At 43.5% G+C, this 20,108-nt stretch overlaps 1 protein-coding gene and 3 non-coding genes across 5 annotated transcripts in view; 3 read left to right on the top strand and 1 right to left on the bottom strand.

The window, feature by feature from the left end:
* Positions 1-55: 55 nt before the first annotated feature.
* On the top strand, positions 56-167 carry trnal-caa. The gene is made up of 2 exons: positions 56-93; positions 122-167. It is a non-coding gene; the product is annotated as a tRNA-Leu (tRNA).
* Positions 168-355: 188 nt separating this feature from the next.
* The window catches only part of wnt5b (wingless-type MMTV integration site family, member 5b), a 74,382-nt gene continuing 54,629 nt past the window's right edge, over positions 356-20,108 (top strand). Inside the window, exon 1 of one of the 2 annotated variants that reach the window (XM_044021717.1) lies at positions 356-770. In XM_044021717.1, coding sequence (XP_043877652.1) covers positions 705-770 — 66 coding nt within the window. In that variant the 5' untranslated portion in view covers positions 356-704. The remainder of the gene's footprint in view (positions 771-20,108) is intronic. The other variant, XM_044021719.1, reaches the window with a different exon arrangement.
* Positions 7,389-7,461, bottom strand: trnak-cuu. The gene has a single exon. It is a non-coding gene; the product is annotated as a tRNA-Lys (tRNA).
* On the top strand, positions 17,163-17,273 carry trnal-caa. The gene is made up of 2 exons: positions 17,163-17,200; positions 17,228-17,273. It is a non-coding gene; the product is annotated as a tRNA-Leu (tRNA).

Below are 20,108 nucleotides of genomic sequence, written 5' to 3'. Positions count from 1 at the left end.
ACAGAGAAAGGAAACTTGACATCTGTTGTAGAGGATAAACCAGCGGGAAGAAAGCGTCAGGGTGGCCGAGTGGTCTAAGGCGCCAGACTCAAGGACGAACTCCTTCCAGAGAACCTGGGACTTCTGGTCTCCGAATGGAGGCGTGGGTTCAAATCCCACTCCTGACATAGTTTTTGACACCGCTGTTCAGCTGAAGGTGGAGACTCACTTCTCTCTGAATATCAGAGCAGAGAGAAAACTTCTTTCACTCCGCTCTCCTTCTCTTTTTTTCCCTCCCTCAAACTTTCTCTCTCGTGTTCCCTCCCTCTCGCTCTCCGTCCCTCCTCCTCCTCCAACTCCTCCACCTCCTCTTTTTCCCCTCCGTGCGTAATTAGTTGACCAGTTTGGAAACTTGTGATGTCCGGGGAGAAATCTCACTTTATTCCTGACACCTGTTGCTGAGGACACGGCAGCACACACAGCTGTACACAGAGACGAGCTCGGCTTCAAAGTCTTCTTCTTCTTCTTTTTAACTCGGACAGACACTGGGACTGTGCGCGCGCTGCGTTTACGCATCTGTCCACTTTTGTCTTTCGGTGTTACCTCTGCGAGACTATTCGTGAGGAGTGAGGACACAGCTGCAGCTGTTGGATGGAAACACCGACGTGTTGGTAGATTTCCAGCCGGACAAAGAGTCACACTTTGAGCGGACTTGAGCGCGCCGGATGGTGCCAGGAGGACCGTTCTCTCTTCTTCTGCAGGAACTACTGGATTTGAGCTCAACAGACCAGGTAAACGAATAAAATCCCTTTTATTGTGATTGTTTCTATTTAGTTTCAGTATAATTAAACACACTCAGTGCAGTGTTCGTGCACAACTCAGATGTTTCCAACATGTATTTATTAACGTGCGTAAAATGAAGTAGTGACTCTTGTGTCCAACATAACATGTGACCGTTTTATTGACTTTAAAGGACATTATGTGTTAAATGTGTGCAGGATTGTCATCTTTTTAAAGTTTGGGGAAACACCTGAACATATGTTCATGTCTTTATTGTTGTACAGAGAATAATATGCATTTATTTGAACTTGAACCCTGCTCCTCCTCCTCCTCCTCCTCCTCCTCCTCTGCTGCTGCTGCTGTTTCGGACTTTGTTCCATTTGAACTTGTCGTCTCTGACCCCGCAGTGTTTCCGCTGTCACTGGTTTTATTTGATGACTTTTTTTGGCTTTGACTCTGCAGACAGTGTTGAGCTGCAGTGTGTGTGTGTGTGTGTGTGTGAGAGACAGTGATGTGCCAGCTCCATCGGCCTGAATGAAGGCGGCCCTCTCGCTCTTTGCGGTGGAGACCAGGACTATTTTTGGTCGAAATGTTGCACAAATGTTTCTCTGAGTGTGCAGAGGCGGCTCTGGCCTCATCTGTGCTCCTCTGCTGCAGCATCTAAGTGTACAGTGGCCACAGTGCACTGCTGTTATTATTCTACTGTGAACCCAAACACACATCGTCCTGGTGACAGACGAGGGAAAAGCTCCACCAAATGTCAGATGGTACAGTCCCGCGTAAGCTTTGTGTCAAATGTTCTTCTGTGGGTTAAGAAGTCAACTGCAACTGTGCCTGTCAGGGCCGCGTCTAGCTTTGTGGTGGCCACTGTGCAAGATGCTTGGGGCGCCCACATGGAAACGAGTTTAGCTGAATACAGTGTTCTCGGTGACCTGACACAGTATTGCGTGACGGGACGTAGCAACAACAGGGCCGCTCCGGGGTCTTGTATGCACTGCCTGTCTGTATCTGCCGCGAACGTTTCTCAATGTCGCGGTGAACCTGAGTATTTGAAACGCTTTGGACTCCGTGTGGGAAGTCCTTCCCCCGCCATGTCCCTCGGATGCCGCGTCCGAAAGGCGTCCGGTATGCCGCTGTATTTGGACAGACGCGACTCTGTGGCAGCGGTAAGAGCAGCGGCTCCTGTGTCTCTATGAGCTAAAAATCCAGGTTTTCTATATGGACTTTGGTGTGGGAGAGTGAGCAGTTCACAAACTTCAGTTTCTAGTCAGAAAAAGACGGCAAATGTATACTTTAGATATTCCTTTAAGGTTAGTGATAAAGGTTTGTTCAGATGGTCCAACTTTATGGAAAGTTTATGTGTTTCTTGTCCTGTATGACAGTGGTTCAGTTACAGACAAATCAGGCCGTTCCACTTTGAGTGTATGAAACTTTTCTCCACCGAAAAACACATTATATTTATTGGTTTTCGTCTTCGCGCGTCGTGTCAGTCAGAGCAGAGGAAAGTGAGTTTCTCCGTCTGTCAGCACATACGAGAGCAGATTAGATTCATTTTCAGCATGTGATGAGATTGCAGCGGACGTCCGTCTCCAGCGGTGACGTCTCCGGTTCGCTTTGCACTATTTTGTTTTGTTTTGTTTTTTTTCTCAGGGTTTTTAAAGTCTGAAACCCTCATGAGCCGTGGGCCAGACTGACAGCCGCACTGATAAACCCTGCAACAGGAGAGCAAGTGTGTGTGTGTGAGACACAGAGAGAGAGTGAGGGTAGATAGTAATGTTAGATGTGTAGATAGAGGTGGTGAGAAGTGTTGCTGTCAACAGGTCAGCCATTAGAGAGAGATAATCTCTCTTCCTGCTCCGTCTCTGTCTGTCTGCTCGTCGTCTGTGCTTCATTCACGACACGCCTCCCTCTCTCTGTCACTGCTGCGTTGTTTTTGTAGTGTCCGCTCCCGTCGTGGCAGAAGGCCTCACCACTGCCGTTTCATTTGTTTAAAATTAGCAGCACGGGATTGTGTAACTTTATCGATAAGATGACAGTGACAATACTGGTATTGAGGGCACGCCTGTCGATGGAAACTTAAGCTAACATTAGCCTAAATGAGAATGTAGCGCTTAGCAGTCCTTCATTCGTATAAAGTTTGATTTGATTTTGCCAAGCCCAACTCTATTAATTGTAAATGAACTGTTAAATGAATAACTGTAAGGCTAATTGGGTTAATTCTACCCAGTACATACACTGCAGTTACATGCTATTGTCTCACTCACACTGAGCTAAAGCAATGATTTTAAACATTACATTACATTACATTACATGTCATTTAGCAGTCGCTTTTTATCCAAAGCGACTTACAAAAGTGCATTTAAACATTTATAATAAACATCATTATATAAACATCATATTTCACTATAGATGCACCCAGGTTCATTAAAAGTACTCTCATTGTCGGGTTATTCCTGTGTGTTTGAACGCAAACTGCTGAGAGAGACACAAAGTGCTGTGTCTTCGTCCATTAGGACTCTGTAATTAGGGAAGGTGTGTGTGTGTGTGTGTGTGTGTGTGTGTGTGTGTGTGTCCACTGTAGATATTTGAGAAGATTGTCTGCTGCAAGCATCGATGGATCCTCAAGGTTGTCCATGAGTGTGATGTAGAGTGTAGATTGTGTGTGTCACATGTTTCAAACAATGGATTGTGGAGTGTTTTCTAACTCCCAGATACAAAGGGACACAGTGTTAAGTGTGTTTCAAGTATCTGTGGTGGGGGGGAGGGGGGGCGGGGTCTTCACATGTTAGTTGACATGTTTCGTGTGTGTATCATGTGCATTGTAGCTCACCAGGAACACTAATGACTAACTTGGACGCACACATATATATACACACAGAGGTTTGTGCAGCTGTTCTTCTGAGGACACTGCATTGACCTAACCACAAAATATACAACAATATAGCCTTTAACTTAAGTAGTTTCTCAGAAATGAGGCTCTGCCTCATTAGGACCGGGGTTTTTGGTCCGTTTTTGGTCAGTGTTTATGCCAGAGAATGACCTAAAGAGGTAACGGATACAAGAACACACACACACACGCATATGCAGGCCGTGGTAGATGTGAAGTGGACGTCCTCTCCACAGCTCTCCAGCTGAAGAGCCAGCGTTTTAAACACTCGTCTCCGATTGGTCGACTTGAATCGTGGGAATTTCTCTCAGGAAAGTGTGTGAGAGTGGCCCCCTTCACTCCTGTGTGTGTGTGTGTGAGCACTTGTCCACTCAAATTTAGTCACACTGGTCTGTGTGACGGTGCCGATGCCACATTCAAGGTGTTTGATGCAACCACACGTTCATTTTTCTGCATTTTGGCTTTTAGATTTAAAGGAAGTTTTTCTACGTGAAGGTAGAACAACAAGTGGATCAGTTTACAGGTAGAAAATGTTTGTTCAGATGTGACGAGATACAGTTTAATATCATCTTGACAATGAAATATTGATGTAAAATCGAGAAATCAACATTTTCCATGGCAATATTTGCAAATAAAACCATTTCTCACACTCAAACACACTGTAATACAAGGTTGGTGACTTGAATTATTGTCGCCAGCCTGCACTTAAGCTGCTGCGTGTGTGTGTGTGTTCTTGTATGGGTATCTTTGTGAGGACCAACAAATGTATAAACCATAGGGAGTGAGGACATTTTGGGGAAAGTGAGGACGTTTTTGCTGGTCCTTATCTTATGTTTAAGCTTAGACCGAGTCTCCAAGAAATGAATGTAAAGTTAATGTAATGTCCTCGGAAGGCATGCAAACCAGACTGTGTGTGTGAAGGCCTTTCTGGGCTGGTGGTTCAGGGTTATGCAGTGATGTCATCAGGGCGGCAGGGTGGGGTGACATGGGGTTAGACTTTGGCAAAGGTCCTGACTCCAACTGTCCTCAAAATGTGTCTGACCAGTAAGTATGTGATTGTCCCTGCTGGTCCCTCAGTGTGTGTGTGTGTGTGTGTGTGTGTGTGTAATGTACATATGTGGTCAGCAGTGGTCAGCAGCAGCTGTATACTCGCAGTGTCCTACACTAATAGTAAAAGTGTTTTATTGGACACTTTATGGAGTCTGGGGCTGTTTTATAAATCCAGCAGGCTTGTATGAGGACACACGGGACAGACCAAATGTCCACAAGACAAACAACCACCAGACCAGAGGAGCTGCTATAACTAAACACGGGTCAAGTTAATGAGTGATATTTCCGACCGTTACCTTCATTTACACAAAATTCACTCTTCCAAGAAGCTCACATTGAGATTGAACTGCTGTGATATTTAAGAAGAGTTTGTTGTATTTTCTTTTATTATGTGACTGAACTTCAAGGTGCAGTGCGTGACTTAATGCGTGAAAATAATTGCTGCGTCCTTCATCAGTAAACAAGCGACACTATCATGTCTGACTAAAGGAGCGCTTGTGTGTATACAGAGGCGTCACAGGGGCGGGCGGGGAACAAGAAGGATTCACCTCTGAAACGATTCACAGGCTCTTCTTTGTGGTTTCATACTTGAAACTGTTTGCAGACTTTACGAGTGTTTGTCACTGCTGTTGTCTGTCTGTCTTCCTGTGTGCAGCACAGACAGGTTGCCGGGTGGTTGTTTTTGTTCCTGATACTGTATTTTCTTTTACTTTACTTATTACCGCAGGTGTGACAGAGGAACTAAGAATAGTTCCTTTTCTCTAACGCTATATAATACATAAACTGTATATTAACTGAGGTACATAGTAGTAGTAGTAGTAGTAGTAAAGTTCCGTCATAGAGGTTAAACTGTTCTTGTTCTAAGATGATGATGTATTTTATTCATATTAATCTATAGGAAGTCTAGTGTTTTGTCTTGTGGTTCTTGTGCTGGATGAGGATAAAAGAGCAGGTGTTTAGCTTCTCTTGAACTGAAACGTACTTACAGTAAGTCGTGTGTCTCCAAATCTTACAAATAATCATTTTTCCAAAGCGCCTCAGAGCACAAAGTTCCGTGAAGGTAGATGCTCCGTGTCGTCTGTAACGTGATATGGAGAGAGCATGTGTCCGTGAATGGAACACGGTTTAAAATGAAAAACTACTACTGCTGGCATCTCCTCTCCTCCTTCAGTCTCCTACCTCCTTTCCCCTCTGTTTTCCTCTCCCCTTTCCCTCCTCCTCCCTCTCAGATGTTCTGATCCAGCGCTGATAAAACTATCAACAGCACACCTGCAGTAGAGTGGAACGCTGTAGATGAGGCAGCAGACCCAGACAGATGGAGATAAGAATCTTATTTAGCACATGCTCACTACAATAAGCCTTTTCTCTTCTCTTCTTTTCTCTCTCTCTCTCTCTCTCTCTGACTTTCTCTGTTTCCTTTGTCTCTCTTTGTGTCTCTGTCTCACAATCACTCAGATTAGGAAATATACGATCAGTCACCTTTTCGAGCAGATCCTTTGTTTGCTCTCGTGAAACTTCTTTTTCTTTCAGCTTCTCGCTTTAGGAGTTACCTTAGCGGATCACCTGTCCTCCATCTTGTCCTCTTCTGTTAGACCATCTGTCCTCATGACCTCCTGCACAACATCCATGAACCTTCTCTGAGGTCGTCCTCTTTTCCTCTTGACCAGCAGCTCCATCTCATCTCATCTCCATCTAAACTCATCCACTTATTTACGTCTCACTTTATTCTCTTTTATACACTGCTACACTTTTTTCTCTGTTGAAGAAGACGTGAAACTACAGATTGAGATTATTAACCACAGATTTTCATTCAAGTGGAAGTTCTTTTTGCTCCCCTGATGGCTTTCCAGTATATTCTTACTTACCAGTGTTCATGTGGGTGAGTGAGTGAGTGAGTGTATTTCAACATGTGCCGTAATTCATTGTCTCATTATAATAATAATCAAAATATAATTTCAGATTAATTATTGTCCTGATCTACACACGTCTTATTCCACAGACTGAAGAGAACATCTTTGTTTGTCACAGATCTTCACAGAATATCACACGATAATAATAATAATAATAATGATAATACTTTTCTTTTTAATCCCTCTTGATATCGCAATAATCGCAGTTAGATATTTATTCCAAATGGCTCAGCCCTGGTTTGCTCTGTGGATTATGTTTAGACACAGATCCATTTATGTGTCGGTGAACTTTGGATAAAGTCTATTTATGACACATAACCAGTAGATGCATCTAAACCAGAGGTGTCAAACTGGCGGCCCGTGGACCACATGTGGCCCCCCCCAATCGATTACATGCAGCCCACCACTTAAAATCCTGTTATAATGAAACCCAGTGAGGTGAAAGTAATAAGACATCTTTCACATTATTAAATGTATTCAACATAAAATGACATACGAGCTTGTTGGGTGTTTTAATTACAGTTGTGCACATTATTATTATCATTATGAATAATGATAATAATAATAATTAGTTGATTTTTAGATTTATTTCTCTGTCTTTGCATCATAAATATGTTATTATTGTGAACACAGCTCCCGCACACAGTCACGTTGTAGAGATTGAGGCTATAAATCACTATTTGTATGTGCGGGTGGAGAGAACTCTGTCTGTCATCGTCAAAATATCCAGTAACATCTGCACACGAGTGTCACAAACACATTCGTTCTTTGGAAAACATCTGCGCCCAACGTGGGGCTCGAACCCACGACCCTGAGATTAAGAGTCTCATGCTCTACCGACTGAGCTAGCCGGGCTTGGTGTGTGGTGAGTTAGTGATGTCATCATGACACAGTGCTGAGACACTTGTGGAGCGTTTGTTGCTTTCAGGGCACTCGCACGTCCAGTTTGTGACATTTAGGAGAGAGAAATTCAATATACTACACTTGTGTATGTTTGTATAAGTGTATAATCACTTTAAAATACATATTTAGTTTTCATATCCTGAGGCTTTTTCTCTCTGGACGGGTGGGAGACACAGATATAGAGGTGTGTGTGTGTGTGTGTGTGTGTGTTCAGAGGCACCGCCGCTTTATTTGTTCACAGTATTTCATACACGAGCGAGACAAGTGAATGTAGAGAGCAGATGTCCTCGTGCACACAGAGAGAGAGGGAGAGGGAGAGAGGGAGAGAGAGGGAGAGTGAAGGTCGTAAAACATGAGTGACAGAGAACACTTAGTCATTCAGAGGAGAGGAAACACTGCCTCTTACTGGCCACCATCTGCTACTACAGCACATCAGAGAAAACATCGATGGAGAGCAGAATCCAAACAAGTGAATCATATTATTCATACTGCGCTGAATGAAGACAGTCAAGGTGTGAGACTGTGACAGAAGACAGAAGACAGAAGACAGACACACACGACACAGAGTCTTAGACAATCACATGTTTGTCTTTTCTTCTCCTCCATTAACCATCTTCCCGTCTGATTTCTCTCTGTTTATCACTTATGTACACTGTCTCGCACACACGCACACGTGTGTGTGTGTGTGTGTGTGTGTCGTTGTGTCTTTGTGAGGACCACAAAAACCAGCTCAAAACTAAGACCAGGTTTTAGGGCTAGGGTTAGAATCAGACTTAGGTGAAGGGTTAGGCATTTAGTTAAGTTAAGTGATGGTTAAGGTAAGATAAGGGGTTAGGCAATGTGTTAGGAGTGTCCTCAGTAAGAATGCTGCACGAGACTGTGTGTGTGTGTGTGTGTGTGTGTGTGGGAGAGAGGTGGTGGTGATATAATGAGATTCTCAGTGCCCAGGTGCTCTTTCTAGATAATTACTGAGTGTGTTTTTCTTTGGCCAATCTTCCAACTGAAGCTAAACCAAATATGTCAGCAGCACACACACACACACACACACACACACACACACACACACACACACACACACGCACACACAGAAGAGGAACAGGTAGAGAAAGGATCAAATTAAATTTATCTCCACTATCTTGTTTCTGATTGCAAGCCCGTCTCTCCTCTCCTCTCCTCTCCTCTCGTTGTCTCTCCTCTCCTCTCCTCTTGTCCTTCACCTCCCTGACTCTGTCTCGTCCCAGTCTCTCCTGTCCTTCCTCCCCCATGTCCTCACCTCTGACAATCCTCCATCATTCTTTTTCATCCCCACATCTCGAGTGCAGCGTTTGTGCAGAAGAGAGATCGACAAAGCATTAGTCACTTGTCTGGAGGGGGAAAAAAACCAAAAACATCTGAGGTAGTATACAACATTGATTTACACACACACACACACACACACATTTATGTTTTTCAGAAGCCATCCATCAGTGATTGGCTAAAATGATTTATTAGGAAGTGCACTGACGATAGCTGCTGTTGCCTGTAGACTGGAGTGAAAGGACCAGAACACTGCATTGCGTTAGACGGGGACACAGACTCTTCACCAGATGTGTTGTTTGTGATAACACTGTCTGTCCGTCCACTTTCATGCGTTGTTATTGTGTTTGTCTTACTGTCCACTGACAGTCACGTCCACTGTGTTTCCACACGCTGCGGTTAAACAAGCGTGGGCATCAATTTATCTGCCCGATCTAAAGATGGATGACGTGTCTGTGCTGCGTCAGGGATAGACAACACATAGCTTCTTTAACCCTTTAGTGATCACGCGGGTGCACGCTTGGTAAATTGCACAACTCTAGAGCTGAAACAATTAATCGATTAATCGTCTGAAGCTTTTTTCATGATTAAAACAGGATTTCTGATTGTCTTAGCTTCTTAAATGTAACAAAGAAATCATTAAAACTGAATCATTTCCAGGTTTAACAAAGTTTTTTAACGTTAAGTTTTCTCACATCTTACGGACAAAACGATCACTCGATTAATTGAGAAAATAATCGACAGATTCTTATATGGACATCCTGGGGGCTGTGTGTTTCCAGGTCACATATTCAGGCTTGAAAATTGTGCTGTTGAGTCATTTTATATCGCATGTTTAGTAGAGATATAAACTAGCAATAAAAGTCTTGTGTTGCTACAAGCGACATGAATGAATAACATCTAAGGAAGATGCTCCACAGATGATACAGAAAACACGTGACATACATACTTCACAAGCTTGATAACATGTTTTGAAAATCCTAGTTGTTCTGAATGGAGAATTCTGTGTTTACCAGTCATATGAATAGATAATAAATCCAGAATCAGTCTTGATGAATGTGCTTTCAGATGCCTGGTATCAAGTCTTTATGTCAGACTCAGATTCATATTTTATATTTCTTTCTTTCATATCTTTAAGTGTTTTTCTCTGACTTTATAGAGATGCTGTAAAACAATGTTTATACTTGGAAAAAATCTAGTGTTTGTAGATCTAATAGTGACATTTTTCCTCTGTTATTAAAACTGACTAATTATCCCAGTAAGTAATCGGTTAATCTTTGCAGTCGGCAGCACAAAATAAACTGACTGTTAAAAAGGGTTACTATTACAATCACATTTGATGTTTAAACGAACGGTCAGTGAAATGCAATAAAAACAATAAACCTGGGATCGCACATGGGAGCAAAGGAACATTTGTATTTGAAGTTGGATTTTCCACGGTTCACTTCTGTGGTTCTGCAGTGAGTGTGGACACAGACAGATGGCGCTACATCACTGAAACTCACTGTCGTCCTGGAGGAGGAGGAGCAGTAGTGAGATGAAAGCAAAGAGGGACAAGGGTGAGAGGTCAGAGAGAGAGAGAGGGAGGGAGTGGAGAGGCATAGATATGGAGAAAAGAGAGGTAAAACTGAAGGAGAAAGTGAGGGAGAGAGAGTGAGAAGATAAATGAAGAAATGGCAGCTACAGGCGACATTTGGAACACTGGTGTGAATTCTCGCTCTCCTGTGAAGACTCTTTTTGTTTTGGCCGCTTTCACCAAATTAATTTCAGAAGGCACAACCATCTTTCTTCCATCCCTCCTTTATCTCTCTGTTATCCCCCCTCCTCTCTTTGTCTCCCCCTCAATCTGACCACTACCCCTCTCTCCCTGGTTCCAGGCCATTTGCTTCCTCTCCAGTAGGGCTGTACCATTAGTGACCAGCAGGGGAATTGTTGTTCTCTGCGTGCATCTGGGTGCAGGTGTGCTGATGCTCTCTCTCTCTCTCTGTCTGTCTCTCTCAGCACAGTCACATGCTGCTCGCTCACACACACACACACACACACAGACAGACGCTGTTATTTGTTATGCTCACTGCGGGAGTAATAAAGGATAATTTGGGTTTGTGAGAATTTGGATCTTAATTTTCTGGCGTTTGCCGTCAGCAATAATCAGGAAACATAACCGCTGAGATGTGGGAATAGAAACGTCCGCCCTGCCTGATACAACATCAGTCTGGATACAGAAAAGGACGGCGCTGCAGAACAAACTCCCTGTGTGGAACTTTCACACTTTCTTTAAAGTTTGGACGTTTTTTTACCCACAAATTTACAACCACTGATGTCCACTCTAACGTGCTGTACTTTACTGTGGATTTAGCTCTTTTTAACTTTAAATTAGAAATTGAGTCCATTAATTCACAATTAACCACCAGGGGGCAACTCCACTGGACGTAAAAGGACGTGTTTGAATGGGGGCGTCTTTTTCAAAGCTTGGTTGAAACACTTTTGATTGTGTGAATGATTATAGTCGACAAATGAAATGATTAGTCATCAGTTGAAAATGACTCAGCAACTTTCATCCTTGATTTATTATTAGTATATTTAATATTTAATGGTTTAAACCCAGGGGCCTCAAACTCAAAATGTCCTGAGAACCAGTGAACTTCTAGTCTGGTCATTTCAGGATTAGAAATTAAAGATTATATCTTGATTATCCATCATGGTGTTGCAATTAAGATATTAGGGATGATACTGCACACCGTTTGTTGTTTGATGTAAAAACACTGTTATGAAGTAAAGTGAATCTGTAAAAAACAAGAACACACAGTTGCATGTGCAAGTCTGAGACCCTGGGTTTAGACGCAACAGACACAATAGATGTTTTAAAACATGACTTCCACACATTTGTGTGTGTGTGTGTGTGTGTGTCTCCTCTTTCTAGAGAAAGCCAATAAATCAAAAGTCTGTTCAACCAAGTGTAGCAGTTTTATTAATTTTCAGAGAGGAACAATGCCAAAATAACAAACCAAAACGTCTCTTTTTTTAAACCTAATCTCACATACAAAAAGAAAACAGTAAATAAACAACAAAACCAGAACTTAGAACAGGAGAAAAGAAAGCTGCCACTTTTTAATTTCATTTAAAAATGTACCATTTTGCCCAAACATTACCACAATTATCATTTATCTTAAATAAACAAAAGCAAAGAATCTACTGACTGTAGTTTTCAGAGTGCAGGTTAGGGAGGGTTGTGAGATGTGTTCATGTGTTCATGTGTTCAGCAGGATCCAGGCGAGAGCAACACTCACCCGTTCACTCGCTGTCGATTCTCCAGAGTCATGAGCCGCTCGTCACACAGCAGCCGTTAAAGGTGTTTTCTAGGCCTCTGTGGCAGATAATGTTGTGAAATGTGAAAGGAAAACAATCCTGAAATAAACTGAAATGATCCTTTAGGAACATTTTGTATGCAGATTTGAACAGATTGTAGATTTTAGGCTTAAAAAACATCAAAACTCTCACACACATACACACACACACACACAGCCACAGTAACACTGTTGCCAGCAAAGTGTGACTCAACAGAATTCTCTTCCTCTCCATTGTTTCTCCTCTCTCTTCCCTTCATTCCCCATGACTGCACACACACACACACACATGCCTCCAGCTCTCCGTCAGCCTCTCCCAGCCTCCGCGGGCACCGCGCCCGCAGAGAAGCAGCAGGAGCTGGGCAAAGGAGCAGCTCGAGCTCCCCCAGACAGACTCCTGCAGCCACACACCGAGAGAGAGCTGAGGAGAAAAGGCCGACGGGAAAGAGGGGGGAGGTTAGAAGAGGAGAGGAGAGGGAGGAGGAGAAGATGTGAGGAGATGAAGCGATAAGAGGATGCTCGAGCAAAGGGAGACATGAAGCCAAGGAGAGGATAAGAGAGGAGGGAGACAAAAGGAGATTATAGAGAACTAGATCAATAGATGGAGAGATACAGAGAGAGAGAGAAGAAAGACACAAGGAAGGGGAAAAAAAAGAGGGGAAAGTGTGAGGCCAAAGGAGAAAAAGAGAGAGCTGGGCAGACAGCCAGCTCTCCCAGGAGAGAGAGAGAGAGAGAGGTCAGAGCAACGGACACGTCTCTGGAGAGACTGTGTGTGTGTGTGTGTGTGTGTGTGTGTGTGTGTGTAAGACAGCAAGGGCTGGGCGGGAGGAGGAAGAGGAGGAGGAGGAGAGAAGAATGCAGAGGAGGAGGAAGAGGAGAGCAGTGGAGCGCAGAGAGTAAGAGGAGGGCTTGTAGAAGATACGCACTGAATGTCTGAAATGTGACCTTGGTGATCTATATCTGTGTGTGTGTGTGTGTGTGTTTTTATTCATACGTTTAAAAGCTGCCGTTCTCCCGTCAACAAACTCATTTGAGATTTCAGCGTGACACTCTCTGAGAGTGTGTCTCACACATCGATAGTGTGTTATACCATGCACCTGTGGGAATAACACACAACTCCTTATATGGACATCCTGGCTCACATATTCAGGCTTCTTCTCATGTGTCGTTGAGTCAAAGTTCTGATTCATTTTATACGACATGTTTAGCAGTGATGTAACGCGACATTGGGATCTGGGATGTCACTGAACATTTGAATATGTCGCTCACGTGCCGATCATGTGCCTCGCGAAGCGCCTCGACAACCAGATTATCTACGGAATTAGATTTGTGTCAGTGTTTTCATACCACACTTTTTAAGAAGCAAAAATCATATTGATTTAAAATCATTCAAAAATATTGTATGTTATTGTTTGAAAATACACTTGGTTTTTTTGTTTTATGGGCGGGCCTGAGGAAGCTGGAGTGACAGCTCAATGGACTGGAAGTCATCTATCTATATCTATCTATATGAACACCTATATCCACACCAATATTATACATGACACGGAGCGTGTGTGTGTGTGTGTGTGTGTGTGTGTGTGTGTGTGTTGAGGTTCACAAAGTTCAAAGACCACAGTAATGTTTTCACACTTGAATGTTAAAGGGGTTTGGAAACGACAGTGTGGACAGCAGACGTAACCATAGCAGAGTCCACGTGTTTATAGAAGTAAAATGGAGGGATATATAGTAGATAGCCTGTATCTCTCACAAATATGAAGGTATTAGCCCTTTTTTTTTGTTAAATATCATTTGTTGACTGTAAGAAAACCAGAACATCACCAGGTCCATTCTGCACAAAGAGCACAAAGAGCAACATTCAAGAGAAGGTTCACCCAGAAAGTCTCTGTTTCACCGTTTGTACAACACTGAGGGCATTGTGGGTTATACTGATGTGCGTGTGTGTGCGTGTGCATTCACATTCTGTGTGTGCAAGGGCAGCACAGGTCATAGAACTCTGCGTGTGTGTCAATAACGGTATCTGGAGGCCACAGGATTACGTGACCTTGCATGCCACATGTGCTGTCTTTCACTCACACACACACACACACACACGAGCCCCCATGAAATCTTCTGTCTCCTCTGGTCGTTACCGGGCTCTGCAATTGGTCATGGAGCGCTTGGAGAAAAGGAGGAAGATGATGTTAATCTGCAAAAAGAGCGTAAAGACAGAGAGACATGAAACATGAAAGTGGCAAAAATTGGGACAAAGTAACCGTCTCTCTCACGTCTAATCTGCTCTGATGTGGGGGGAATTAGAATTTGTGGGATTATGTGAATAGTTCCCCCAAATAATTGAATTATCACAGGAAGCACTTTTTTTGGTTTGTTTTATTTCCAATACAGGAAGTTTGACGTCAGGATTATCCACAGATGTCACAGAGCGGATGTTTGGACGCAGGACACTGACGTCCTGTGACACATGTGCTGTTGAGAGTCAGCTGCACTCGATACATGTGAAGATCTGTCTGTCTGTGATTGTGTCTTGACATCATGTTACCCCTCATTCACACAGAGATTTCATTTATCATTAAGTATAGAATAAGTATATCATTTACAAGACCTTTTTGAGGGGTTGGGATATTAAGGATCTTTACTGTGTAATATCCCTCTTTTTTAATGACCTCCTTTTAACTTTTATGTTATGTCATGAGTTTAATGTCTTAAATTGTCTCCTTTTTTGTAACTATACTATTTGTGCTGCTAAACTTGACCACGACTCCATGGAAGACGAGATCTTGTATCTCAATGGGACATATACACTATAAAGGGGCGTGTGTGTGTGTGTGTGTGTGTGTGTGCCTGTGACCTCTTCAGGACCTTTTCTGGCATAAACCCTGAGTCCTTGTGAGGACCAGTAGAGATCAAAACCTGGTCCTAATGAAGCAGAACTGGCTAAGATTAAAGCTAAGATGTAAAATGGTGGTCATGTTAAGGTCAGGGTTAGACGTTAACTGGTTAAGGTTAGCGCTGTGTCCTAAGAAGAACAGCTGTGCAGACCTGTGTGTGTGTGTGTGTGTGTGTCAGTTATCATTTCCTCTATCTCTCTTTTGCTTATCAGTCTCTCCCTCTCTCTCTCTCTCTCTCTCTCTCAATCCTGAGTGACCAGAAAGTGAAGAAAGTGTGTGTTGGGGTTTGAATGGATGTTTGTGTACGTTAACTTTTATCAGAACAATTTATTCACTTGTACTTCACTGTGTGTGTGTGTGTGTGTGTCTGCATCTGTTTGTATGTGTGATATCTCTGAGCGTGAATTCTCTGTGAGTCTGTGTTTGAGCTTGTGTGTGCGTGTGCGTGTTTGTGTGTGAGTCCCAGTGAGATCCAGCGAGCATGACGGAGAATGACAGGTTGATTTATGGCGAGGCTATAAGTAGAATGACTAGTGCTGGAGAGAGAGAGAGAGAGAGGGAGAGAGGGAGACGCAGCAGAGAGGGGAGAGAAAGAGCGAGAGAAAGAGTGGCTGGGAACAAAATAGGTAGTGGAGAAAGAAAGGGAGAGAGATTAGGGTGATGAGAGAAACGCTGATGCTGAGAAAACAAGGGAATGACAGAGCTAAGTGAAGAGAAGAAAAGAATGAAACAGGTCAGACTGGGATTGATTGAATCTCAGGGATTGGGATTATGTTGCATGTTTACATCGTGCTAAAAAAGATGGAAAGAGAATATGCTCCTGCTGAGAGGAACAGAGGAAGTTTAGGGCTTGTTTGTGAGTTTCAAAATGGAATAAAACAGGACAATTACCCTCACAACTGCCAATAATAACAACAACAATAATAATAATAATACTTGAAGTAAACAAAATGATGAATAATTTAATAGAAGTTATAGCAGAGTAATAAATAAAACCAATCACATGACTGAAAACTTGCATTTTTTAAGAGGTCAATCTCATAATCTCATTTGTGGCTAAAAAGTCAGATTTTCGTCATCTCAGTTGATGCTTTTGCACAGAACCGTGAAATGCATGATGGGAAACACTTGTGTCCGTGTGTGTGTGTGTGTGGTAATGATTTTTTTTAACCTGACAATGAAGCACGATTAATTAAATGAATTAACAGTGCTTTATTTTGAAATATTTGGTCTGCGTACACGCATGCGCACAAACCTGCCAGAACAATTGGTCCCATGACAACCTGGCAACCACGAGAAACACAGATCAGCACATCTTTCTGTGTGTGTGTGTGTGTGTGTGTGTTTACGACACCAGTGAAACCGTCTTTTTCCCACTTTTTTCTTCGCGTCTTTCCTCTCTCTCTTGTCTCCTCATTTCTCTTTTGCATAGTAAAATGTTTAAAAATAAAAAAGAAGCTCCCATCCTGTTCTCTCTCTGCCCTCAGGTAAGAAAAAAAAGTGAATGTAAAAGAAATCAAGAAAAAGCAATAACAAGTGTTTTCATTAGCGTGAGAGGGAGTGAAGGAGGAGGAGGAAGGAGTGAGATATGAGTGAGAGAGGTAGATAAAGACAGAGACACAGAGAGAGAGAGAGAGAGAGAGAGGCTTTGATCTCTCTCCTGGGGAGCTGGTCCTGGCATGCAGCCAAACACACACACACACACACACACACACACACACACACACACACACACACACACACACACACACACACACACACACACACACACACACACACACACACACACACACACACACACACACACACACACACACACACACACACACACACTCACACACACACACACACACACACACACACACACACACACACAGAGAGGCCTGCTCCAGGGCTTTGTTGATTATTTCTGCTGGGAGGATCAAAGATGTCAAATAAACCCTCCCGTCCACCGTCCGTCTCTCGGCTATCTGTCCGTGCCGCAGTCCATCTGTCCGGCCTCCTTTTGTCGTGTGTCCATTCACACACACACACACACACAGTCACTGTAACCAGCTCCCACACACGATGATAGAGTGTGAGGAGTAAAGTCCAGGCCGTCTCTGCCGTGTCACCTCCCTCAGCTGTCAGGATGGCCGAGCGGTCTAAGGCGCCAGACTCAAGAGTTGACTCTTCCTGAGCAAAAGGGACTTCTGGTCTCCACATGGAGGCGTGGGTTCAAATCCCACTTCTGACAGAGATTTTTTTTTTTTTTACCTCAGACGAGACATGAAAACAAACGTCTTACACCAGCGTTTATGTGCAGTTTTGCAAAAATAGAGGATTACAGACGTTTACCTGCTGTGCAGCTCTCATATGTGTCATATTCCCACTCATATGTGAGAAACCTGACATTCTGTCAAAAAAGACAATTAACTTAAGGGTTTACTAACTTAAGGGTTTACTAACTTAAGGGTTTACTAGAGTTCTAATCGTCAAGTGAGAGGTACACTCATTTTCCCATAGACACCCATTTAAACAGCCAGTGGAGTCGCCCCCTGGTGGCTCACTGCTTTTCCCATCCTACGTCCTGGGTTTCACTTTTCAAACCAGAAAACTCTTTTTAATTATTTAATCTTTTCATTATATGGAATGAAAGGCGGAGTCATAGGTCACAGGTCACAGGGCCAACGTCCAGAGACGAACAAGCATTCACACCTTCGGTCAGTTTCGAGTGGTTCATTTCCCTAATCCCCAATCTGCATGTCTTTGGTTTGTTCTCTCCAGACGACCTGGAGAGAACCCCCCCACACACACACACACAGGGATTGTTGGTCCAAATGGGTTTTGGAACCAGTTACCAACAAGTAGTCACAGTAGTCACAGTAGTCACAGTAGTCACAGTAGTCACAGTAGTCACAGCAGTCACAGTAGTCACAGCAGTCACAGTAGTCACAGACACGCTGAAGTCAATCCTCACATACGTGTGAAAAAAGTGAAAATACAGCAGTGTCTTTCATGCAGCCTCGTCTTCTTGTAATGGACAGACACAACATGAAATGCTGGACGTCTTTGCTGTTTGTGTTCTGTGCCGCCTTCGTCTTCTTCTTCTTCTTCTTCTTCGTCGTCGTTACAGATATGGACATGACCTTACACTACTGTATTTACACAGCTCACACATGTTCCGTAAATAGAGTATAATGTCAGAAACATGGCGAGCTGGACTGCACAAGCTCCTAGTCCTGAGTTTGTCTCAGTGACGTAGACAGAACACAAACTGAAATCCAACATTTCAAGTACAAGCGTCCAGTGACAGGAGGAGGCACAGCTCCTGGTCCACGTCCTGAAAAGCCTTTGCTACGCTGACTCATCTGTGTTCCACTCACTGTGGCTGAGCTTCAAATACATGTAGAATAGAAAAGTGTGTCACGTTTTGGTGATAACATTTCACTTACTAATACAAAGCATCTCTGTGTGAATGATGTCGACAGCTGCCCTTAACAAGGTCACGGCCCCGTGGGTGTGTGTGTGTGTGTGTGTGAGAGAGAGACAGTATGGAGACACAGTAACATCTTCAGCTGTTGCTTGAGTGGTAAAAAAAGACATTATCACTCACTTAGTATCTTTCTTTCTTTAGAAAGGGAGAAGAAAGGACCTTTAAAAGACAAAAGACTCCTCCTCCCCCTTCTCCCCTGTTCCTTGTGTGACTACAGTAATCAGTGAAGTCCGTGGCTGAGTCAGCTGCTTATGAATTCTCTCCGTTTCTCAAGCCGCGGAGCCTGAAGGTCTAACCTCCAGTTGAACTCCCAGAGTTTTGTGCATGTGTGCACCTTTGGCCTTTGGCGCATACCTGAAGTTACAGCTCAACTCCCACTCACGCTATCCATCTGTCTCTCTATCTATCCATCCATCTATCTCTCTATCTATCCATCCATCCATCTATCTCTCTATCTATCAATCCATCTATCTCTCTATCTATCAATCCATATATCTCTCTATCTCTCTATCTCTCTATCTATCTATCTATCTATCCAATCAATGTATTTATTTATCTATTTTGCCTCAGTCTCTGTGCCTCTCAGGCTTCTGTGGCTAAGGCCGGATATAAGGGTCATTAAAGAAGCTGTGTGTGTGTGTGTGTGTGAGTGAAAATGAGGGCATTGGCCCTTCCTCCACTGTCTAAAAAGGAAATACCAAATTACTGAGGGCCCCTCTCTCTCGCTCTCTCTCTCTCTCTCTCTCACTCTCTCTCACTACAATATAAATAAATGAACATAAGACAAACTTGTTTGTTTATGTCAAAATCGTAGGTTTTTGCAAAGCTACAGAAATGTAATGACTGAAATCAGGTGATTGTGAGATTAAATCCTGAATCTCTTTGCGTCATCAGCCGCTTTTGCTCCTTCAGCGTGACCATACCTTACGCGGTAACTGTTCTTGAAACCATTAGCGATTTTGTTCCCACAACAGCCTCAGTGAAAGATTTACAGAAGCCCTGCCAGGTCCTGACCTGAATATATGACTGGCTGCTGTACGTATGTTATGTCTGCAGAGGAAAAATGTTTTTGCCTTCTCCTCTTTGTCATATTTGACAATAATCCTGCTGCTAAATGTCAATACATTTAGATTTCAGTGATACAACAAAGAAAGAAAATGTTTAAAAAGCAGACAAATAAGAAGAAGAAGGAGAGAGACTGATAGAAAACAGGTAAAGGCAGTAAGCAGAGCTCTGTGTGTGTGTGTGTGTGTGTGCTGGAGGTGTGCCAGGGAGCCATGCTAGCCGGCCAGGCTGAGCTTGAAGTCCCCTGCTGGGGATGGGGGGTTCAGGCGAGCCCCCTGCCGCCACTGGCCTACTGGAGCATGCTGGGAAAGAGTGAGGGAGGAGGGAGAGGGCAAAAGGAGGAGTCAGACCGACTGATAGCTCCAGGCAGGAGAGGAGGAGGAGGAGGAGGAGATGATGATGATGATGCACTGGGAGAGGTAGACAAGGTAAACCCAGAGCTGGAATGTTGTAGGAATGCAGGGAATGGATGAGTTTTCCAAGACCTGAGGCGCTCCGCTCCTCTCCTCCTCCTCCTCCTCCTCCTCCCGT

This window comes from Solea senegalensis, linkage group LG3 (assembly GCF_019176455.1).
Source record: "Solea senegalensis isolate Sse05_10M linkage group LG3, IFAPA_SoseM_1, whole genome shotgun sequence".
In the NCBI taxonomy this organism is placed as follows: domain Eukaryota; kingdom Metazoa; phylum Chordata; class Actinopteri; order Pleuronectiformes; family Soleidae; genus Solea; species Solea senegalensis.
Note: the sequence above shows the minus strand (reverse complement) of the source record. Positions and strands in the feature narration are given on the sequence as shown.